At 44.0% G+C, this 25,464-nt stretch overlaps 1 protein-coding gene across 4 annotated transcripts in view; it reads right to left on the bottom strand.

Annotated features, from left to right (window-relative positions):
- Positions 1-326: 326 nt before the first annotated feature.
- The window catches only part of mettl22 (methyltransferase 22, Kin17 lysine), a 46,899-nt gene continuing 21,761 nt past the window's right edge, over positions 327-25,464 (bottom strand). For all 4 annotated transcript variants that reach the window (XM_054742210.2, XM_054742211.2, XM_070546967.1 and 1 more), the window contains 10 exons: positions 23,995-24,190; positions 16,350-16,486; positions 15,707-15,747; positions 15,112-15,256; positions 9,950-10,021; positions 5,826-5,879; positions 4,314-4,394; positions 1,602-1,704; positions 997-1,165; positions 327-801 (listed from right to left, as the gene is read on the bottom strand). In XM_054742210.2, the coding sequence (XP_054598185.1) occupies positions 727-801; positions 997-1,165; positions 1,602-1,704; positions 4,314-4,394; positions 5,826-5,879; positions 9,950-10,021; positions 15,112-15,256; positions 15,707-15,747; positions 16,350-16,486; positions 23,995-24,190 (1,073 nt within the window). In that variant the 3' untranslated portion in view covers positions 327-726. The remainder of the gene's footprint in view (positions 802-996; positions 1,166-1,601; positions 1,705-4,313; positions 4,395-5,825; positions 5,880-9,949; positions 10,022-15,111; positions 15,257-15,706; positions 15,748-16,349; positions 16,487-23,994; positions 24,191-25,464) is intronic.

Genomic DNA, 25,464 nt, shown 5'->3' with positions numbered 1-25,464 from the left:
GTGTGTACGGGAGTGGGGGGGATTGGTATTATATGGTATGACACACACACACATAAAAAGCTGCATTTACATTCGGCTTTGAAGAATTAAGACTGGTAAAAGTTTGTTTCAGTAAGTTTGCTGCATCAGTTTGACAGCGTAAAGTTTACATGGTAAAACATCAACTGTTGTTGGACAAAGTCCAAATGTTAAAACAAACTACGACAACAAGCAGCTTGGCTTAAAAGAAGGCTTCACCCTCCACACAGGCCCTTTAAAATTCCCTTAATGGTAACCAGAGTAAAACGTTTCGTTACCAAAATCAGCTGAGACAATCACGCTTTAGCCCGTTTCATGTAGATGTTCTCCTTTTAATTGTTTGCATCCCTATAAATAAGTAAATAAATCAGTGAACTCTTCCGTTGTTCGGCACGTTAGAGATGATCTGAACCGCTACTAGGAGACTGGACCTTAACCTTTCAACCCTTTAAGTGAACACACTATGTAGTGCTGCTTTAATGTTTATCGGTGTCGTTCCACACAGCAGATGCAGATCCTTTAAGACCCATTCTACGTTCCAGGGTCTGACCTGTGGTTCCTGAGACAGGAACCTACAACATCCTTCAGAATCTCCTCTGTGGGCGAGAAGACACAGCAGAGGAGAACATATCATGCAGCAGGTGAAAAACTGGCTTCTCCTTTTCCCTGTACACTATAATCTAGTGAAATATGACGGGATGAATCTGGTCAGGAGGAGAGCAAGTCAGAATCCAACTGGACATCCACCAATGGGAGAAGAGCAGCACTCAGCTTCCACAGCTCCTGCAGAACAATGAAGAGAAACCGTGATGTGAAGGGAGCCCAGCCGAGCTACATAACAGCATGAACTCTCGCACGCACGCACACACACACCCTCTTACGAGGTGATAATCCAAAACGCTCCATTGCATCAAACACCTGAAGCCGTTACAGCTAACCCGTGTTAGTTAGAGGGGAGCGTGATCATGTTGGACTCACCAGCTGCTCGATGCGTTCGTACAGCAGGAACTGAGAGAAGCTTAGAGGAACCTGTTCCACCCTGAAGACGCACCGTCCGTCACTCAGGTCCTGCAGCTGGGACAGACAGCGTCTGAAGTGGTTGTAGGCCTGGCACGTCACGTCCATGTGTCTCAGAGTGAAGTTCATCCTGCTCAGGCACAGAAGTCTCAGCCACTGAACACATCTCACACATGTGCAGCAAAGCCGTAAACACTGTGTCCACGATTCAACAAAATAAGAGGAACCAGCTGCCGTGGAGGTTTTAACCAGAGCACCCTCAGTGGGATGAATGGGACAGAATCCGGATGAGCATGACCCTGGGATGGAGCTGGATGTGTGTTAATGAAGGAGACGCAGCCTAAACACCATACAGACTCAGTGTGTGATCTCCTACGATGACAGCAGAGCTCCACGGCGCCGTCTGTGTCCACCATCATCTCGTCATTACTAGTGTTGATGCCTAACAGATGTGGAGTTTGTCACCAGCGTCTACATCTCTTTTGGTTTTGTCACTACTCACGAGCAGACCTCTGAAACAACACCACATTTCACTGATCAACTGGTAACTCAGGACTTTAACTGACCTTTTCTCTAAAGAAATGAAGATTGTGCAGCTGTGAGTGAAACTGCTGCAGAGTCGGTAGAGAGTTCTGAAGAGGCCATCGGTCAGATCATCATCATAGCAAACTGGTAACAGAAACACGCAGACTGGTGTTACTGGGATGGGTCCATGACTTCTCTGTGTTTCTACACATCAATGTTATAAAAAAGCTACAAGGAAAATGGTGACATTCTGCAAATCAAACTCATTTTGTTTATTAACTAACCAGATAATGAGTATGAAACTACATCATGTGAATGATTTGATATGTTTGTTGTTCAGCTACTTAGTCACAAACAAACAAACGCTTCCAAAAACTACAGAATGCCTTTGTAACGTGATGAAGGTTCACGCTACAGCCATTTAATGAACATTTCATGTTCTTTAAATGGCTTTTAGTACAAAACCTTTCAAGTAATTGCTGTTATGATTATTTTTCCAAACATTCAACACAAAACTTCCCACTAATGAATAAAGCTGAAGATATTTAAATAAAATACAAGCTAAATGTGATGAAAACACACATTTCTAAATAGTTTGAACTGAAGTACAAAAATATATAAAAACAGAAACAACATTTCTTCCTGCTTTCCTGCCATGTTAAACACATGTTGAAGCCTTTATATTGTAACAGGTCTAAACTTTATATTTCCATTTTAAAAAGGAAGATCCTTGAAAATAAAATGTGCTACTGTTCCAACTAGGCGCTCCTAGCTCCTCCGTCTAAAAACAGTGCCTCTTTCTGGAACGTCGCTGAAGGAAAACGCTCCTGACTCTGCTCAGAAAAAAAGGATTTGCAGCAGCAACTCAGAGCTCCAGATTCCTAACAGGAATATACGTTCAAGTGTAATACAGCCATAGTTTTGAGCCAGCAGCAGGAGTAGATGGGAACAGGCCAAACAGGGATAAGAAATTAAGCATGAATGTACTATTTTTATGAAACAAACAGCTAGTTGCCACAAGAGATGGGAACGAGATGAAACAAACACCAAATACGTAGAGGCAACAATGAGAGCTGGAGTGTAACCACTTCGCCGCCATATTGGATGGGTCCCTCACTCCCCAACAACCTAATTGGACTCTACGCTGAGTGAGCAGCTATGCCTGTTTTTGTGTGATCTACGGTTTCAACAACCGGCGTACGTATGTGGGATTACTCGACTTATCTAGTCCAATGAATGCACTGGAGGGGACTGGTGACCCTTCCAACATGGCGGCCTGCAGTTGTTTTTTTGTTTTTGTCTTTTTTTTTATTGAGAAAAAGGAAACAACAGAATTCCATTAAAATACAAAAGTACAATTCTTTGAAGAAAGTCGCACCTCCAACAAGTTATTAAATTAGAGCAAAGAAGAACCTCAATGTGTCAGACACATTCATTCAGACTTTACAAGAAAAGAATAAGAGGGGAGCAAAGTAAAATAACGACTAATTAACTCAAGACAAACTTAAGGAGAGACAAATGTTCTCATTAAAATAAGGTGAAAGAAATTCTACAAGAATTAAGCTGACTGGCGGCCTGCAGTTACAGCAGCGCCGATAGAAAACCCCAGCCCATGTCGCCTCTATGTTTATGTGGTCTGATCTCTACGATTCTCACGCTCATTTTCTGTTGTGGAAATCGACGAACACGATGTCCGGACAAACGGGAGTTGGTACAAGCCCAACATACACAAACATTAACCATCGTTAAACTAGTTGAATCGGTGTTACCTCAGTAACTAAAATAACCCGTCTTCCTCTAAGGTTTCCCTGAGGTACTTAATGAGTCACGTGACTCCGAAACCGCTAGTTTCTTAGGGAAGCCTGCCCACTTCCCTTGACTGAGTATTTTTAAACACCTGCTAGTTATCTGGAGACCAGGAAGGGTAACCAAAATAACTTCTTGACCTTAGATGATGCTTTTCTACCATTTTAAGGAACATTAAAGATGCGCTTTAAGTTCAATAACTGCAGGTAAAATGATGCTTTGCTGTGTTTTAGTTGACAAATGTATTTATCCTATTTCTCTGCCTCTGGATCAGCTGATCCGTGGGTCTGATGGCTGTGTGCAACACAGAGAGAGAGAGGGAGATATGTGTTGAAGAGGTTTTACCGCAGAGAGGACTTTGATGTCGCCCAGAATATTTCACTGAGGATGTTTTTCTGAAACCGGGTCTGTATAACCAACATCACCCCGTCCACCTGCAGCTGCTGAGACCAGAAACAGGGATCTGTGCTGCAATCTGAGCAATTAATCCATTCTGTGTATTTCCAGTAGAACACGTTTGCCTAAAGATTTGTGCAATAAGCTGATTTTTATTTTACTTCCACAAAATGCTAATTTTACATTAGATATTACGAGAAATGGGGACGGCTTGCCATCAAATTTAAAAGCCGTCCCTGGTTAATCACAGGCAGGGCGGCTTGCTGGCTGCTTCCAGGCGAGCGACACATTTGAGACCCCTGATGTAGAGGAACTTTTTGTTTTTAAAACTAAGCCTTTATTGTTCTGTTTGAAAATCTCTATCTCATGATGAGTTTAAAAAGTCGTGTTTGTTGTTTTATGGGAATAAATTCAACCTTTTCCACCTGATTTCCATCCATTGAAAATCATCTGATTGGATCAGAGCTTCCCCCAACCAACTGATAACTAGGTAGGTAAAGACATTCTGATGGAATAACAGAAGGATACGGCAACAACACCAGCTATCCCACCATCTGCAGCCACGATGAATCTGGTGTTGTCATACAGATCGGCCACTTCTTCCTCTGTCCAACTAAACTCCACACCAGCGTCTACGAAGACAAGCAGATGTGTTAATGACCAAACCTGGGAGCAGGTGCTCAGCTGGCAACATCTGGAAAAAGGAGAAGGAGTTTGATCTTTCAGAGCTTTACAAGTATTAAATTCAGTTCTGGAACTTGGAGCAAGCCGATGAAGTGCTGCTAAAACTGGAGAGATTAGACCTTTAATCAGAACTCAGGCTGCAGCATCAGCTTAACCTTTAGGATGTCCTGATCATCGAGAACTACAATAATCAAGCCTGAATTTAATAAATGCATCGACTAGTTCAGTGCTTCTCAACTGGTGGGCAAGGTGACTTTTAGTATTAGAGTCTTGCCAAACTATGTTCTAGGTGGCAGCAAGCTACGCAGCCTACACTGTCAGTCAGGCACACTAGTGCACAGAACTGATGGAGAGATTGATGAAGGTGTAAGACCAAGTGATGGCAGCTGGCAGAAAAAAAAACAGGAAATACAATGAAGCTACTGCTTCATAGGTGTAAAAGCCCATTTGTCTGATTTAGCAGGAGTGAGTGTCTTACTATGCGTGACCTCCTCAGAAGCTTAGAAATCCCTACGGTGGTCCTGAATGGCTGGCATCGTTGACGTTTATGTCAGGAAGAGTCCAGACCCTCACCCTATAAATGGGGCCAACATCAGTTGTTCAAAACACCATCAAACCGAAATTTTGATGGTGAAGCAGTTTGCGAGGCTAAACGCACGGTGAATGCATATGCCACACCCAACCATGCTACACAAGGGATGAGATTTGTTACTGCATGGGCTGGGCTTGGAGCTCTCCGTAACTCCATCCGCAATGTCCATGGGGCGATGGAGGAGTTAAGTGCTCACCCCGTAATCGGAAGGATGCAGGTACGAGCCCCGCTCAGTCTATCGCTGTCGTTGTGTCCTTGGGCAAGACACTTAACCCACATTGCCTGCTGGTGGTGGTCGGAGGGACCGGTGGTGCCAGTGCTCGGCAGCCTCACCTCTGTCAGTGCGCCCCAGGGCAGCTGTGGCTACATCGTAGCTCATCCCCACCAGTGTGTGAATGGGTGAATGACTGATTGTGTTGTAAAGCGCCTTGGGGGGTTCCAGGACTCTAGAAGGTGCTATATCAAATACAGGCCATTTGTAACTGGCAACAGCCAAGGAACTCACGGATCGGGAGCAGGGGCGTCACTTGTTTGTTTTGAAATGCGGTACCCAAAGTTCACCACAGGATTCTTACACTGTGAACCTTTAAAGGTCTTTAACGTGCCTGTAGTTCGGCTGATTAAATCCATCAGGCTTTGTGGATAAATTAAACTGTGTGGCATCAGCTTAACTATGGAAATTTGTCTTGGGATTCTAATAATTCAACCTAATGGAAACAAAGTAAAGAGTGCTGGACCAAGCACCACGCCCAGAGGAACTCCACACTGTGTGTGCATGTGTGTGTACCTGTACAAAGGCTGTGCTGGAGCCAGTCCAGATGTTTTACTCTCACCTCCCCACCTAAAAGGTCACAGAAGAAGCTATTAGGGTTTACCTAAGATGAGTCTCTGAAGTTTGAACCAAATGATCCTGTAACTGTTCTTAGAAGTAGATGCTTCGTCTTCGTCTTCGTCTTCCTCCGCTTATCCGGGTCCGGGTCGCGGGGGCAGCATCCCAATTAGGGAGCTCCAGGCCGTCCTCTCCCCGGCCTTGGCCACCAGCTCCTCCGGCAGGACCCCAAGGCGTTCCCGGACCAGATTGGAGATGTAACCTCTCCAACGTGTCCTGGGTCGACCCGGGGGCCTTCTGCCGGCAGGACATGCCCGAAACACCTCCCCGGGGAGGCGTCCAGGAGGCATCCTGACCAGATGCCCAAACCACCTCAACTGGCTCCTTTCGATCCGGAGGAGCAGCGGTTCTACTCCGAGTCCCTCCCGAATGTCCGAGCTCCTCACCCTATCTCTAAGGCTGAGCCCGGCCACCCTACGGAGGAAACTCATTTCGGCCGCTTGTATCCGCGATCTCGTTCTTTCGGTCATTACCCAAAGCTCAAGACCATAGGTGAGGATTGGGACGTAGATCGACCGGTAAATCGAGAGCCTGGCTTTCTGGCTCAGCTCCCTCTTCCCCACGACAGATCGGCTCAGCGTCCGCATCACTGCAGACGCCGAACCAATCCGCCTGTCGATCTCCCGATCCCTCCTACCCTCACTCGTGAACAAGACCCCGAGATACTTAAACTCCGCCACTTGAGGTAGGACCTCTCCCCCGACCTGGAGGTGGCAAGCCACCCTTTTCCGGTCGAGAACCATGGTCTCAGATTTGGAGGTGCTGATCCTCATCCCAGCCGCTTCACATTCGGCCGCGAACCTACCCAGCAAGAGCTGAAGGTCAGAGCTGGATGAAGCTAGGAGGACCACATCATCCGCAAAAAGCAGAGACGAGATTCTCCTGCCACCAAACTCGACACACTCCACACCACGGCTGCGTCTAGAAATTCTGTCCATAAAAGTGATGAACAGAACCGGTGACAAAGGGCAGCCCTGGCGGAGTCCAACCCTCACTGGGACCAGGTCCGACTTACTACCGGCTATGCGGACCAAACTCACGCTCCTCTGGTAAAGGGACTGAATGGCCCTTAACAGAAAGCCACCCACCCCATACTCCTGGAGCGTCCCCCACAGGGTGCCCCTGGGGACACGGTCATAAGCCTTCTCCAAATCCACAAAGCACATGTGGATTGGTTGGGCAAACTCCCATGCCCCCTCCATCACCCTTGCAAGGGTATAGAGCTGGTCCACAGTTCCACGGCCAGGACGAAAACCACATTGCTCCTCCTCTATCTGAGATTCAACTATCGATCGGACCCTCCTCTCCAGTACCTTGGCGTAGACCTTTCCAGGGAGGCTGAGGAGTGTGATCCCCCTATAGTTGGAACACACCCTCAGGTCACCCTTCTTAAAGATGGGGACCACCACCCCGGTCTGCCACTCCCTAGGAACTGGCCCCGATGACCACGCAATGTTGTAGAGACGTGTCAACCATGACAGCCCTACAACATCCATAGCCTTGAGATACCCAGGACAAACCTCATCCGCCCCCGGGGCTCCGCCGCTGTGTAGTTGTTTGACTACCTCAGCAACTTCTGCCCCCGAGATCGGACAGTCCATCCCCAGGCCTCCCAGCTCTGGTTCCTCCTCGGAATGCGCATTGGTGGGATTGAGGAGCTCCTCAAAGTATTCCTTCCACCGTCCGACTATAGCCTCAGTTGACGTCAGCAGCTCCCCATCCCCACTGTAAACAGTGTGAGCGAGTTGCTGCCTTCCTCTCCTGAGGCGCCGGACAGTTTGCCAGAACCTCTTTGGAGCCGATCGATAGTCTTTCTCCATGGCCTCACCAAACTCCTCCCACGCCCGAGATTTTGCCTCGGCAACTGCCACTGCTGCACCCCGCTTGGCTATCCGGTACCTGTCTGCTGCCTCCGGAGACCCACAGACCAGCCACGCCCTGTAGGCCTCCTTCTTCAGCCTGACGGCTCCCCGAACCTCTGGTGTCCACCAGCGGGTACGGGGGTTGCCACCACGACTGGCACCGGCCACCTTACGACCACAGCTAGCAACAGCCGCCTCGACAATCGCAGAGTGGAACAAGGCCCACTCGGACTCAATGTCCCCCACTGCTCTCGGGACGTGGTCAAAGCTCTGCCGGAGGTGGGAATTGAAGACCGTCTTGACAGGTTCTTCTGCCAGGCGTTCCCAGCAGACCCTCACTATGCGTTTGGGTCTGCCAGGTCTACGCGGCATGTTCCCTTGCCATCTGATCCAACTCACCACCAGGTGGTGATCAGTTGACAGCTCCGCCCCTCTCTTCACTCGGGTGTCCAAAACATACGGCCGCAGGTCAGATGATACGACTACAAAATCTATCAGCGACCTGTGACCTAGGCTGCCCTGGTACCAAGTGTACCGGTGGGCATCCTTATGTTCGAACATGGTGTTCGTTATGGCCAAACTGCGGCTTGCACAGAAGTCCAATAACAAAACACCGCTCGAGTTCAGATTAGGTGGGCCGTTCCTCCCAATCACACCCCTCCAGGTCAAGCTGTCATTGCCCACGTGAGCATTGAAGTCCCCCAGCAGGACAATGGAGTCCCCTGATGGAGCACTATCTAGCACTCATCCCAGGGACTCCAAAAAGGGTGGGTACTCTGAACTGATATTTGGCCCATAAGCACAAACAACAGTCAGGACCCGTTCCCCGACCCGAAGGCGCAAGGAAGCTACCCTCTTGTCCCCCGGGGTAAACCCCAACACACAGGCAGAGAGTCTCGGGGCTAACAAAATGCCAACCCCAGCCCTCCGCCTCTCACCCGGAGCAACTCCAGCAAAGTAGAGTGTCCAACCCCTCTCCAGGTCTCGGGTTCCAGAGCCAATGCAATGTGTCGAGGTGAGTCCGACTATATCTAGCCGGTACCGCTCAACCTCTGCCACAAGCTCCGGCTCCTTCCCCGCCAGTGAGGTGACGTTCCATGTCCCAAAAACCAGTTTTCTTGTCCGGGGATTGAACCGCCAAGGCTCCCGCCTTGGTCTGCCACCCGATTCGCATTGCACCGGACCCTTCATGTTCCTCCTGCGGGTGGTGGGTCCACAGTTGGACGAGCCCATGTATCCGGTTCGGGCTGGGCCCGGCCGGGCCCCATGGGCGAAAGCCCGGCCACCAGGCGCTCGCTCACGGGCCCCAACCCCAGGCCTGGCTCCAGGGTGGGACCCCGGTAACCCTCCGGGCCGGGTACTCCGACTCTTCGTTTTAACCGCCATGAAAGATTCTGTGAACCGTTCTTTGTCTCACCCTTCACCTAAGACCAATTTGTCATGGGAGACCCTACCAGGGGCACTAAGTGCCCCAGACAACATAGCTCCTAGGATCATTAGGGCACTCAAACTCCTCCACCACGATAAGGTGACGGTTCAAGGAGGATACTCAGTCAAGGGAAGTGGGCAGGCTCACAACGCCCTAAAACGCTGTTTTGAGGATCTCCGTGAGTTCCTGAGCCCATTGCCATGGTGACGACAATTGCCACGGCTACCGTTACCACACTATATGGAACATGGGAGCAGAAGATTCCCCGCACCTCTTCGCTACAGTTTCCTCCCTATAGCGTGCAGCAGTTCTAAATGGCTCCTTGGAGCAATGTGTGTGACTGTAGCTGTTTCATTTAGGGCTGAAACGAATCATAGAATCATTTGATTGGTTTGATTCGTTAATTTCCTCAAATAATTTTTTACTGATTCAGGGCTTTGTTAAATGTGCACATCACAGTCTCTACACATTTATCTGGCACACAGTGTGGTGACCTAGCTTCTGTGGAGGTAAATAGAGAAACCAGCAAAGACACAAACCATTGTAAAGGGCAGAAATCGTCCAAAGTTTGGGATCGGGCAGATTGAGTAATTCTAATGCTAGCAGGCAACAGGCTCACGATCAAGTCAAGTTCTGAAAAACTGATAAATACTTGTCAGAATTCAACATAAATATCACAGACAGAGAGACGGGGGGTGCTCATAAACATTATATAAAAGACAACACCTTACCTGCTGGCTCTGTTTTGTGTTTGTTTAAAGATATGTTCCTCTTGCACAACCTCAGAAGGTCTTCTCCCACATCTGTAACATTAAATATGGAGTTTCTTTAGGAGATTGTTTGCTGATTTAAGACAGCAGCAACACACGTTGTTATTGGGTCCATTAAATGTCTCCTAGAAAGTGTTTATTTTCAACAGAAACTGTTCTTTGAGCCTCTATGCATATGGAACTTTGTTGGGGCTCACAGTGTCCCAGGAGCCTAGATAAATGGCCAAACACAACTCAATTATTAGGCCCTAAAATAAAAAGACTGGGCTTCCCCACCCTCTCAGCCACGACGTGAAAATTAAATGAGCTGCATGCTGATGGGCCGATTCAGTCCTACTGTAAATGACCACGTTAATATTTTGTAAAGTAGTTCGTAAAGTTATGAGCGACTGTTGTATTGTTGGAGCGGATGCTCTTACTTTGAAAGTCACAGAGCGACAAGGTGCCGTAAATCAAGTGGCGTAAACTATATAGCCGAAGCGCGAGATCTAATGCACAGAGAGAAGGTGTGCTCTGTGGTTAATGGACGGGAATGGAAAAAAAGAACGGCTATTAAGGTGCAATACTGAGTTGAAAGCAGTTTCTTAGCACCTGGTTGATGAGGGAACGAGGTTTGTAACAAAGTTTGTCCTGTAGATATGCACTTTGTTGTTATACGGAGCATATAGCTGTTGACCTCTGCTAAGCATAAAGGCCAAGTTTTTCACCCGCTAGAGGGTGCTAACGTATCTTGTCATGTCTAGGCAGCGATGCAACAATTTCACTGTTCTATGCAATAATTGACAAGTTTCAGTGTTATTTGTTATGAAAGGTAAAGAGAATTAATTTGTGATTAATAAATAAGTCAAAAGGGTTAAAGGTAACACACTGTTTGATTTACTAATAGTCTTTTATTCTGTATGTTGTAGCTCTTACGGTGTGTTCACATGCACGGCTATTTAATAAAAGGATTAAGAACCATCAGTTTGAGAGACCATCTTTTCAACTGGGGATGCTACACCTACGGCTCCCCTATAAGCTAGTCAGTGCGTTTACATGCGCATAAGAAAACGGAAGTATTACCCTAAAAAGAATCAAATCGTTTTTTTTTTAATTGCACATAAACGTGTTAGTCTGGCTGAAGGCAAACTGGTTCTAATCAAGCTGAAGCACCAAGACAATGCGGTAACAATCCGAATACATTCTGCATGTAAACAGGTCAGCCAAACTAAACAGGACGCTCGCGTTATGGAATTGACGAGACCACTGAAGCAGCCTTCTGACGAGACCATCATCACAAAGCAACATCATAAACAGGACAGTACATACCAAACAAGCTGTGCTGAACTGTTGTTGTTGTACATTCCTTCAGCCATTGTGCATATCCTGTTTAAATTCTGTCTGCTTCCCTGGAAGCCAACTGGAAGCCGACATGGAGGGGGGCATGCAACCACCTACTGTACCGGAGTGGAACAAACTCTATTTGAGAGGCTGGTTTTCATTGAGCATGTAAACTAGGATAAAGACTCCCAGCTTATTACAATAAGATTGACCTGGATCGACTTGGATGTCAGTCAGTGCACATGCAACTGCACTGAGTGTGTGTGTGGTGCACAAACAAGGAAGTGAGTTTTTATCCGGCTGATGTCTGCGAGGTGGGTGGCATGCGCTTGAGTGACCGATGTCCAACATGGACATTAGCAGCTCAGGCTAGCATTAGTAGTAACTTGGGCTAGCGTTAGCAGTAATTTGGCTAAGCATCGTTGTGTAGTTTGCATGACTGCATCCGATGTTTATATATTCCTGACACTGAGTGGATTGGGACCGGGGCAATCTCAGCTGCCAAAAGTGAAACCAACACAGAAGTTCTACCCTCATCTTCTAGGGGCTGGCTCTAATAAGGAGCAAGTTCTCTTTGACTCCAGTGTTTAAATAAACATGTTTACAACCTGGTACAAAAAAATAAATACATTTAGATCACGTTCATGGCCATGACAACAATTAAATATAATTAAAGCTTGAAATTTATGAATATTTAGGGGCGTGTCCTTTTGCCTGACAGATGTCCGATGAGCCATCAGTGCTAGCAGCTTTCCCTCTTGCTTGCTCCAGGGAAGGCCTCACCAAAGCATCAATTTACCTGCACTTTATGTAGTTATGTATATTTTTTAACAATAGGTTTGGCGCATTAAATGTTTCTTACATGACACATTATACTTTTTGAAGTCTTTGCCATTTTGACAAGGGTCTGCTTTTCAAAGAGGCAAAATTCTTTAGTTATCTGGCTTAACTAAAGAAAAGAAAATATATGAATAAATGCCATTACTGAACATGATTCAGATTGGTTTGCAAAGTAAGTGTGTTTTGTAAAATAAACATGTTTGACTGATATACTGTTGTTGATAAGGAGAGCTGCTATTTTGGATGTCGAGGTCGGAGTTCTGAGATTCAAGCATTTCAATTCAATTCAATTCAATTCTTTATTTCACTCAAAGTTTAAATATACAAACTTCAAATCAGAATATAAGCATTCAAGTGAAACGAGAAGTGAAACGTCTTCAAGAAACTAAAGAAGTCCATTTACCTTCATTTGAACCCTTTGGATTACCATGACCTGGATGACAGAGAACCTTCACCAGCATATGAGTTCTGAAATTCTTTCCGACTGGGAGGTCCAACTTTAGGGGGCGTTTCATTTTATTTTTCCTACTCAGAAATCTGGATTTCAGAGTTCTGAGGACAAATCAAATGCACCATAAGGCTCTGTAACCCATCCCTACTGGGAATGGCAGATTGAGACACAGAAGAGAGGTTATGTCTGAGAACACGCACCATTTGTTTATTGCACATGCAAAATTCCCTGAATCCGTCTCTAACACCACATGGCCACTGTTGGTCACAGCACCTCAATAAACCGACTTGGTGGGGATCTCTGGAACTGTTCTAGACTGGTTTATATTGTACCTTTCTAACAGAAGTTACAGTGTCAGTAAAAACCAAATCATGTCAGATTCTACCGATCTATTCTGTGGGGTACCCCAAGGCTCTGTTTTGGGTCCACTGTTGTTTCTACTGTACATACACCCTCTTGGACAGATAATTTATTATTTTCATAATGTCTCTTATCATCTATATGCAGATGATATTCAGCTGTACTTCTCCTTTAAAGAGTATGAGTTCTATAAACTTTTTAAAATACTATAGTGTCTATCAGCTATCACTAACTGGCTAGAAGATAACTTCCTTGAGTTAAACTCTGAAAAGCCATCAAGTCAAACTTAAGGAATTTGGGTGTTTTTGACCAATCAATGTCTCTTGAAGGCCACTCAAAAACGCTGGTCCGAAACTGTTATCGTTTGAGAAATATCTCGAAACTGTGAAGGTTGGTGTCAAAACATGAACTTGAAATGTTTATCCGTTTTTTAAGCCATTGACCACCTTCAGTTGGTCCAGAACTCAGCAGCAAGGCTCTTAACTTGAGCAAACAGAAGAGCACACATCACTCCTATTCTGATGCCTCTACACTGGTTACCCATTAACTTTAGAGTTCATTTTAGAATCCTGACTAGAACTTTCAGGGCTCTACATGGTTAATCCCTTCCCTATATTATTCAATTGTAAAAGCCTAATGCCAGGGTCACACCAGCTGCGAAACGCTGTAAAGTGGATCGCTCACAAAATTCGTGCGCTGCCCGCTGCTCCTCTGTTCACATCAGGTGAGAATTTTCGACGAGCGCTTCTGCTCACTCCTACAGTTTACCAAGCCTGCGTGAACTTCATTTATCCTTATGTAGTATTGACTGTCTGGTCACCTTTTTAAAAGCAGCTGATGACCCTTTTTATTTAAAACTACAGTTACATAAATTATTTGTGTTTATTTATTTTTTCTGTACAGTTAACTTTTTAATTATCTTACATTTGTTTTATGATAGTTTTGTAGTTTAATTTGTGATCATTTTATACATTTAACAGTTGATAATCAGTTAATAAACTTAACCCTTTTTTTAAAACTAAAAAAAATGTGTTTTCTGATCTTTATTATATTTTATTTTTATTTAATATTGTGGTGTGTTGTTTTCTTTGAATAATCATTTTATGACTATGATTTATTTATTTATTTTGTTGTTCTTTGTGAAGCGCTTTGTGGTTTTTCTTTCTGTGATAAGTGCTGTATAAATAAACTTTACTTATTTACCACTTGTCTTCTCGCTTCAATGCATCTTCATACTGGGCTGTTCAGCTTGTGACAATTTGACTCACAATTGTTTTTAATATAGTGAGTCTGATTTTATTGTGAATGTATTGAATATACTGGAAACAGATTGTTCAAATCCAGACCAGACCGGTGTCAGTACCAAGATCTGCTCAGGCAGTCAGATCGGCTCGGGGTCCTGCGTCTGCAAATGACGCCACCATAGATGAATGGCTGAACGTTACAATACCACGCCCGTAAAAGTTACGTTAGCATGTTGACAATGAAGATTTTGATTGGTCAGAAGGAATTTACGGTTGTTGTCTTAGCGGTTGTAGTCCTGTAGTCCAAAAATCAACACTTTTCGGAGAAAATATGTTTGAATTTCCAAAGGAAATGTAAAATAAAAGCAAAGACATCAACTGATAAACGGTGACCCTCAAAAGCTCTTGATTTTGATGAAATAGGGCAAAATAAAATAAAAGAACTTTATTGAAAAGACACCAAGCAACAATTTGCATGAATGAATGAATGTATTTACATAACAACTAAGGAAATATACAGATGAATTACACATTAATACAAACAGATGTGGCTTCACATATAAGAACTGTTGTGTTTTTGGCAGTCTGATGTTGGTTTTATGTAGTTTCACATTCTTTACAAAACAAAGATAATATGGTGTTTTATTAACAAATTATAATAATAAAGAACACATTTAGGTGTTAACAAACAATAATTTATTAATAAAACAGCTGATGTCTTTCCAAAACTTAAGTGTGAAAGCCACGTGGATTTGCCTGAATGTGACATCATCAGCAGGCGCAGGGCCCCGAGCCAATCTGGTACTGACATCGGACCAGATCAGATCGTAAGCGGACTGGTTGCTTTTAGTAAAGGACTGGGAGATGACTTTTATAGGGTGAAGGATATGTGCTTGATGGCATCGTACCTGTGCAGTAGACCCTAGTGGCTGTGGTGGCCATGATGATGCTGGTTAGGCCTGTTCCTGCTCCCAGCTCCAGGACCGTAGACCCTCTGAATAATTCTGGCTTAGACAGGATGAAATCGGCCAGGAGGAGCGCCCCCCTCCAAACCTTAGACAATCAGAACCACATGTTAGTGCTAAATCAAATGTACTCAAAGAATTGTGTTTCGATTCCCCCAAATCATCAATGAATAAAATAAGACATGTTTTCCTTCTAAATCAGCGACGACGCAGAGAAAGATTTTGACCCAATATGTAAGAATCCATGTGACATCTGATGATTTATTTTATATTTTTAGGCAAAAGTAGGATAATTGAAAATCTTTGTCTGTGTTTTTACATTAAAATAACAAGTACAAGTAAACTAATATGTGACAGAATTGCATTTTGATGCATTTAGAAAGAGATGTAGTTTACAGATTTCTATTTATAATTTATTCCATGTTTAACAGCCATTGTAGTGAGTATTGGTGCTTCTCCTGCTGAATTAAATGTTTTACAAATGCAGAATGTTCCTAAAAGCGCTGTCCCCAAGTTCATTTGATTTATTTGTACTTACTTGTTTGCCAACATCCTCCAAGGTTGTAGCCATAGTGTGCTCTGTGGACAGATAAGCATGTGTTCAGGTCCACATCTCTCTGCTCTTATCACCACATATACAGTCCCGATCTAAAGTTTAAGACCACTTCAAAAACGGCAAAGGATCCTAATCTGCATGGTTGGATATTAACAAGGTTCCAAGTGGAGCTTCAATGTGCAACAAGAAGAAACGGGAGTGAGACAAAACATTTTCTGAGCATTGAAAACAACTCCTAAACCGAAACAGGCTGGTGATTTGAAATGAGTTCACACATTTGTTTCACAATAAATGGCTTCCCAACATCACTGACCATGAGTTTTGTGTTTTCATTCATATTCTTTGAGAAATGGCCCAAAAACTCCTCCAGGTGTGTGTAAACTTGTTGGCACAACTGTATATTTGTTGTACTTTATTTCGCTGGCTGTATGGGGAAATGCTATGCATTTAACACAACTTCAGGACATTAGCTCAAACCCTAATTACATGAAAACAATGTAGTCTGCTGATTTCAGGGGTCTGACTACCAAATACAGAAACACAGCAAACAGACTGGTGAGTAGTACTTGTCCCAAAAAACAACAGTTTTATAAAATTAGTGAAGCAACTAAACTGAGACTCTTACCGATCCTTAAAACGCCTTCGGAACAACGATCCTCTTCCTCCTCCTCACACTCCTCTAGCTCTATCACAGGACTCGACTGTTTCAGAATGACAGGACAGACCAAATCTCGACCTCCAACCGCAGAGTTTTCCCGTGGTCTGGAACGACATAACACAAGCTTCTTAGTGATTAGCTTTCAATGTACAACAGTTGAACATGATCCATATGGAACTGCATCTTTGACCCAGCTCTCACCCTGGATTCTCATGTCAGTTCTCTTGTTCGCTCTTCCTTGTTCCATATCAGGAACGTTGCTAAGCTGAGTCCCATTCTGTCCCGCTCTGAACTTGAGACAGTTCTCCACACCTTCATCTCCTCACGCTTAGACTACTGCAACTCTCTTTTCACGTGTCTGAGCAGAAGCTCCCTGAACCGTCTACAAGTCTGTGCTGCTAGGTAAACGTTCTTACACCCTGCCCAAAGTTTGCTTAAAGTCACCACATTTTTCATCACGTATTTCTTTATGAATCACAAAGTTTGCGTGGAAAGTCACTTGGGCAGTTTTCAGACCCGTAAGCGGCTTTAGATTTTAGGTCCATGGTAATTAAATAAACATTAGGACCTTCCTTTCATAAAAATCTGTCGAATTAACAATAAATTATTAAAAAACGACACAGATCAATCAATAATATCAGTTCCATATTTTAATACAGGGTTTCCCCAGGCTAAGCATCCCCCCCTCCGCACTTTCACGGACGATGCACAGAAGCTGAACGATCCATGCATCCCCTACTCAACGCTCTCACGCCTGAGCTTCTGTATCGCCGGGTTTTGCAAGTTTTCTGGGAGAAACCCTGTAATAGATATCAGTGCACTAATGAAGTCATTTGTGGCTTTAAAGGTATTGGCCAGACTCGGCATTAAAGTAGTAGAAATTCAGTATAACTACACTTTAACATCTATATAAATATGAACTGAGTTCATATTGTTAAGGACTTTTGTCATAAATCATTACAGAAAATCCAAATCCTCTCCTCCAGACAGCGAAGGACTGTGTTCTGCACACGTCACTCCAACACGTAAAACAAGCTAGCTGCTGTTGCTAGTGTTCTGAATAACTGTATTTTGTTTACTTTTGTGTTCTTAATTACAATCGGAAAATTGCGTTTACAGCTGCAGCAAAAGGTCTGGGCCACATGTCCGTGTCCTACACGCATTTGTAAATAACACAGGTCTGATCTAAAATACAGTAATAACCTACATCTATAGGGGGCCTTTAGTCTCCTCTCTGTCCGGTCAGCTCACGGGTCCCCAGAAGAACGAAAACATGAATGCAGTCAACGGGGCTAAAACGCTGTTTTCTAATCCGCTTTGCCGCACGCCCTGGATCACACATATGTTGTACTGCAATTTAAATGAAAACGATTGATGGGTGTTTCGACCACACCTGTCAGGTACTTTGAGATTTATCAGCTTGTAAAAGTTCGTAATTAGCATGACTACAAAGTAGAAATCGGCACGTTGCATATGTGACGTCACCACATTATCTCCTCTCCCCAAAGTAGCTGCTACATACCACATGACCAGATTTATGGTGGTTCTTTCCTCAAGAAAGTGGGAAGAATTAGAAGTTTGCTGAACTTTTTTTTTTTTTTTTTTTTGGTTTTGGACTTATTTTCAAACAAAATCTAAAATAAAGTTACCCCTGTGTGAAAATAAGCACATTCTTGGTATTAAAATGTGTATTTCAAATTCACGGACATCATATGTGAAATCTATGGCACAAAACATGCGGAATTAGAAAATAACATTTTTAGCTCCATTGACTTGCGTTCATTTTTTCATTCTTCTGGCGGGGACCCGTGGTCCGGAAGTAGATGGGCGTGACTTAGGCTCCCTATAAATCCGTCTGGAACCACACCGGTGGTTCTTCTGGACTCCAGAGTCCCATTAGCAGTGGCGGCGCCAGGGGGCGCTATAGCTAACCCTGGATTTGTCATAGCACCCCCAAGTAAATATTTGATTTTTTTTAGAATTTAATTTTTATTTAACGTGTGGATGCGATAATATTTAACGTACAAAACAAAAATAATCAGTAAATTATCATATAGATAGTAAAAACTTAAACCAAAACAGGAAATTGATGTTAACCTTTGACCTCATGTTCCACCTGCGAACGAGTGAAAGGTAGAGCTAGTGGTAAAATGGATTGGTTTTTGTTGCCCACATTTCCACAGGTTCAGTCAGAAACGAATGAATCTTTGGAAGTGATCTCAGACCCACAAAAACCTACGGATCTGGATGAAGAGAATCATCAATCTTTGCTGCGGCGATCAAGGGTTGATTGTTTCAGGTGTTGTTGAGGTGTTGTGCACGCATGTGTATCTGCTAGTGTTGAAGGTGTTTTAGAGAACAATAGGTACGCATGACTACTTCCTTCATAGCACCCTCAATAAAGAGACTAGCTCCTTCATAGCACCTGCAGAAAAACATTTCTGGAGCCGCCACTGTCCGTTAGCATGATTGCAGCAACACCGCTAACCGTGTTAGCTCCACTAAGGAAAAAAACAAGTCATTTACAAAAGCTACCCCCCCCCCCCCCCCCCCACACACACACACACACACACAGATATAATCTAAAAGATGATCCCCATATTTCAACAATAGATCTTCCTGGGTAGTCACGGCTGGTGACATTTTTTTTTTTTTGGTGGGGCTCACTTTAACAGGTGTGCCAAAAAGAACATGCCAGCTGAGATTTGAATGACTGTTATGAGAAGGTGCATATGAATAACAAGGTTTTTTGATAAATTTGGACTATTAACATGTTTCTTATTTGCTATACAAAATGATGGTTTATGGGCAGATAAATAAAAATAATGACAGTTTTGTTGAAAAATATAATAAATCTTTTAAATTTTTGTAATTTTGAGTCACATTCCTGATTTTTTTAAACCATCAGAAAAATTCAAGCAGGCAGAAAAAAATATTAAAATACTCACTAAAGATTAGTCTTTAATATGTTTTTAAAAAACGTGTCAAAAACATAAATATTTAATCATTATTTTATCAAATTTCTTGTCAAAAACAAAAGGTTTACAGGAGAAACATGGATCAGAAAAGTGCTCACATTGTGAATGTATTAAAAATAGCCTCGTCGCTCATATTAAGTCTGAAATTTGCTGTGGGATGACTGAGCTGCATTAAGAACGCGCTATCCACGTATCACCACCAGGGCACGCTTATCATTCTTAAGGGCTCGACACACGGGAGGCGACATCGCCTCTCCTCCATTCATTTTCAATGAGACATGCACGACAAAGCGATAACCATGGGTCTCCCTCCTACTAAGCGAAACGCGAAAAACGTGCATGTGAAATTTTGCGCTCGTGCACGTGTCGTGCACAGGCGACCAAGCAGCGCGATCCCAGAAAGTTGAAATATTTTCTACTTTTCATCGCTATCGCTCGGACGAGGACCAATCAACGGAGGTTTCATTCACTGACCAATGAGCGGACATTATGCTCCGTACATCTCCGAGCAAACATGAAGGAGAAGTTATTATGTTTATATAGTAAAATCAGAAGTAAGATTTCAGCAGCACACGCGACCCAGCGACGCAATCCCAGAAAGTTGAAATATTTGTTTGTTTCTGACCACAACCAAAGTGTGGAAGAAGCCTCTGGGATGAGAGGCTAAATGTCTCCAACATATCCAGAAACGTCCAGCTGTTTTCAGCTAAAACTCTCAGGATGATCATGCCCAGGATGACTGAGAACTACACCTCCATGCTGCAGCAGCATTCAGTCAGAACAGAAAGTGAAACTTAAACGTAGCTGCTGTCGGTAACAATCTAACAGATTTTAAACATTAAAACTCTCAACAGAAATTCAATTCAATTCAAAGATACTTTATTAATCCCAGAGGGAAATTTGGGTTTCAGTACACACAATTCTGAGATCAGACATACATAGGCATAGACACATGACAAGAATTGGTGACTGTGGTCATTCACAACCCGAGTCGCGCTGCCTTAATAGAGATCAGAGGGTTTACATGAGGATTGAGTCAGGTGGAGGAAAAAAGGGCACTTCAGAGATACCCTCCACAGGGAGGGCAGCTTTGCTCTGCAAGAAAACACCTCAGACAGAAATGCAACAGACTTCAGACATTACACAACATAAGAGTCCACTAGGTGGGGAGGTAGGGTTGGGGACTCTCCAAACATCAGTGCATGCAGGCAAGCAGCGCTCGTTGCCTTCGTTTGGACAGGGGAAGGAGGTAGTTGGGTAAGAAAGCACAGTGACTCCTGGAAACGATTCAACGGCCTTCACAGCTCGCAGTCCCGCCCAAGCTGGGATAGGGAGACATAGTTGCCATGGCGACGGCAGCATTCCACATGTCTTCTGAGGGGGAGTAATCACTTCAGCCTCACAGGCTCAAGGGCACCAGATTCAGATAAGAACTTGTTTTGGGGCCAGACAGAGATAATTTCCTCTCTTTCTTAAAGTTATGTTGGTCCTCAACCTCCCTAAATCCAATAATGGCGTAATTAATCTATCCCAGTCCGTGCTGATCCGTCAACTTTCTCCTTGATCAAATCCACCTTCTGTGCCAGAGTCTGAATCTCAGCCAAAGTTCCAAGCTTACGACTCATCTCGACATTTACCGTAAATCCTCTAATATTAGCCTGTATTTAATTAACTGCCGGGTATCATATTTTGGCCGATGTCGGCGGAGGTGAATAATGGCCGGTTTTTTATTGTGGCCGGGTGGAATGTGGTAACAAGCAAGTATGGGGGGCGGTTGTGTCATCCGTCTCACTTTTGATTTGCCAGTGATAGACCACGAGGGTAACTTTAACCGTGCGGAGACGAAGAGGAGGCGAAAATTTGATATCAAGTTCAAAGAGAACGTGCTGATTATGCTGCCGAACACTCTGGGGAGCAGTAGTAGGGGTTGTATGAACTAGTCACTAGTCGACTTCACCGCTCTATAGTGACTTTTTATGCCTGTCATCGACTAGTTGCTGTCACGTGATAATGACCGGCAAGATGCAGTCCACGGAAAAGACAGCAGCCTGCTGTCAGCAGGTGACAAGCTCCTGCGCGTCGGGAGGCAACGCGCTGTGCCAGAGCGTCGGTACCGACACCCGCCGTAAAACGGACATTCAACCAAATTGTGACATTTACCCTCTTGCAATTTAACCTCCCCTCAGACCCATCCTAACCTTAACCAGCTTGTGCATGCAAAGCTCTGATTGTTGACGCGCTCCAGACATCTGCGTCCTGAGCACGGCCACAGTAACATTATCAAATCAGGTGTTGCCACCTCAAAAACTACTTTAACACGCGATCGTTCATGTCGGCTCATTTCCTTTTATGTTTTCTGTCTTTTATTCTTTTATTTGTCCCTGATGCGTTTCGCTGCTGTGGATCGGGGCGCATCACCTGTTTTGTCCTCGGTGACGCACCTAACTGATGTGGCCGGCACGCACTCCGCTGTTTTTGCGGTCGGTAGATCTTTTAGAACTGCAGTTCAAAGGTAACTCATAAGGTGAATTTATATGAACCCAGGTAGCAGTTTTTCTTTAGGATTGAGAGGAGATGCAGGAAGATAATAAACAGGCAGGACAGAAAAATAGTCAAATAAAAACAAGTTAGTTTTGTACCTGCTGGTTGCAACAAACAGACACCATTGAAGGTAATCAGAAGTGAGGAACAGAAAATGAAATAATTATTTTAATGTTTAGAGCAGCAGGAACTCCGAGAGGCTGCAGGCGCATCAGTGAGTTTGCGGCCGCTGCGCGGGGATGGGGGGGGGGGGGGGGGGGGCTGAAGCAGAAACTACCATTGTTAAAAGAAATGTGTTTAACTTTGAAAATGTGGGCGCAATTTTAATTGTCAAAAACTCCAGCGAACCATTAGTTCATTTTGCTCAAATAGAAATAGAGGCCTGCCTCTAATTCTGGTCCTCCTTCCAATAAAGGCCTGGAGCTTGATGAGCCTGGGTCAAATACAGGCCCGGGCCTGTATTAGAGGATTTACGGTATATGAGTTTGTGCGTTCACAGCGCGGTGTAATCCATCCCTGAGCTTTGGGATTGAGCCAATATTCCTCGACAGCTCATTAATTTTCCAGTAAGCCAGGTAACCACTCAGGCCAAACAGCAGAAATCCCGACACCAAAATGACGAATATCCAGACTAGGGCTGCAGCTATCGAATATTTTTGTAATCGAGTACTCTATCGAATCTTTTATCGATTAATCGAATACTCTAATAAATGACCCTTTTGTGATTGTAGACCATTATATCAAATAGCATGTTATAAAATATGAAATACCTCTTAAAATGAGCAAGCATTTGCCAGTTATTCTTCAAGTTTTATTCAAAATTAGTGTTCAAAACTTCAGCACTTCAACTTTACTTCAAAGTAAACAAATGCCTGTGCAAAAAATAAGTACACAACCTGAGCTGATGTTCCTCTCGTGCGAGAACCAAACAGAACCAGAACCTCTCACGGCGCATGCGTAAACATGGCTCGCCAGCTATTTCCCTATCAACACACGTCTGTTTTAATTTCTACACAGACAGCTGGTGTGATCAGCTCTGAAAAGCGTTGATCACAATTTGCAGATCATGTTTATTTTTCACGGAGATCAGCCGCGGATTCCTCTTCCGTCTGCATTCTAGGAATCGAAATAAAAAACTTTGAACGATTCCGGGAAAAACTAACAGTTGGAACCGGTTCCAATCGATGCTCGATGCCCAACCCTAGCCATATTACTCCCATTCTCTTAGCACTGCACTGGCTTCCTGTGTTTTACAGAATGCAATGCTAAATCATAACGTTCACGAGTCCTCGGTCCTGCCCATCTCTCTGACTCCTTGTCCATACGTCGGCTAACACGGCCCACTAGTCAACGGGGGCTCTAGATACAAGCACTGGGGTGACCGCTCTTTTTCAGTCACGGCTCCAGAAGTCTGGAACAAACTCCCAGATGACCTGCATTTGACCTCTGAGTCGTCATTGTTCAAGCACAAGCTTTAAACCTACGTTTTCCATCAGTACCTATCCTCTGTGGGCTCTCTTAATCTCTTTTTTAGCTTTCTCTTTAGCTTAGACATGTCACTCTATATGTTGTATTAACTTGTATGCTATTGTTTTATGAGTTTTAGTTTGCACTGGTTTTATGTAATATCTTTTATTGTTATGTCCTGTAAAGCACCATGGTCACCCTCCATGGTTGTGGAAAGTGCTATACAAATAAACTTGACTGATTGATGGTTAGCAGCAGTTTCAGCTGTCAGACTGGGAACGCTCTCCTGCATAATAATTAGTATTAAACGTGACTGAGTGAATGTTTGTGTGAATTAAAATTCTGAATTGTTGGGCAAAGCTGGAGGGCATCGCAGCCGATAGAATCACAACAGAGATTTTCAGGGGAAGCTAATCAGTTTATGGAGTTCGGCTCATGCATTGGGAGGCAAATCTGCCGTTTACATCTACAGCTTTTGTGTTTTAGGTTGGAAATATTATGCATTAAACTCATTTTAATAAATACCCTTCCCTCTGTGGAAAGGTGCCTTTGCAGAGTTGAGGTGCAGACCAAATCTCCTAGATAAAACACACATTCTGAAATAAGTGAGTTTGTTTTTTTCTTACCGGTGTGGGACATCAAGGTCTCCATCTTCATCCAGGAATGGCTCCACATTTCCTTCACCATCTTTCTCCTCATCTTGGCAAGGTGAGGTTTTTGTGTCTCCTTGTGGATCATTGAGCTTCTCTTTCTGGTCTAATACTTTTCCGCGGTCACTGTTATCATGTCCTTCAACCAGAACCTTAAATCTGGACACAAAGACTGGACAGATTGACACAAATGTGTTAGAGCAAGGGGAGGGCTAAATGACTCAGAGCAGAAACTTAAAATTCTGGATTTGACTAGTAAAGTGTGCGCCCACGGATCGGAAGTGTAGGGTTGGTAGACGCTGTACATGAGCGTAACGTAGGGCAAGAACAGATTTGTCCACTGACCGGTTTGTTTTCAAACATTCTTGAAATAAGTACACTTCCCTTATTGAAGGGCCAAATCAGAATATTTTTGACTGTCCTCACTGAAAACCTCAATGATCCTCAAAGTGATGATGTCTCTTTCTGTGAATAAGAACTCTGACCCTTCCTATATTTGTTGTTTCTATCAGGAGGTTCCTTGTTTGATTCTGCAGGAGCTCTCTTGACAAACTTGGCCGTTTTCTGGAGACCATTTGCACTTTGCACCTTTGACTGTTCATGAAGTGTAAACCAGTTTAAAAACTTTGGACCAGATTTGACTAAACCTTTTTTTTTTTAAGATGGCAGCAAATTTTATGGCAGAGCCATCTTCCAACTTACACCAAAGAAATTCCAGTAGTTTGGAAATCAGCATAATAGAAGGAGGTGATCCAGCAGTTCTGACTCATTATAGGCCGATATCAAATGTATGTGTGTTATCCAAACTTCTGGACTCTTGTTTGTAACCAGCTGAAAGAGCATCTGCACTCAAATGACATCCTCTCCGAATTTCACCCAGGCTTTAGAAAAGAACAACAGTACTATCACACCTACTAGAAGGTTGTCAATGACTTTATTGCATCACTTGATGAGAGACAGCCCTTTTCATGAACCTGTCAGAAGCTTTAGACACTGTTGAACATGTGGTCTTAAAAGCTGGACTACAGAGCCTTGGATTGTCAGGATACATTCAGTTGCAATGTTTCTCGTGCTAATATGCATTTCTATGCTGATGATGGTTGTTTGCTGTTTTGAAACATCACTCCTCAGGCCAGTGAAACCCTGCAGATGGTGTTGTCCAAAATTCACTTCTTCAGGTAAAACTAGTCCACAATGCAGGCAACTAACCAAGCTAACCAACTCAGTGGCCTAGTGGTGTGAGTGTCCGCTCTGGGACCGGACGGGCGGGGTTCAAATCCACGATCGGGTCATACCAAAACCTCCCTGCTTGAAACTCGGCATAAATGTGTTGGATTGAGGGTTTAAACCACCAAATAGTTCCCGAGCGCAGCTGTGTCTGCAGCTCACTGCTTCCCCAGGGGATGGGTCAAATATGGAGAACAAATTTCACACACCTGTGTGAAA

This window comes from Nothobranchius furzeri, chromosome 18 (assembly GCF_043380555.1).
Source record: "Nothobranchius furzeri strain GRZ-AD chromosome 18, NfurGRZ-RIMD1, whole genome shotgun sequence".
Classification (NCBI taxonomy): Eukaryota; Metazoa; Chordata; class Actinopteri; order Cyprinodontiformes; family Nothobranchiidae; genus Nothobranchius; species Nothobranchius furzeri.
Note: the sequence above shows the minus strand (reverse complement) of the source record. Positions and strands in the feature narration are given on the sequence as shown.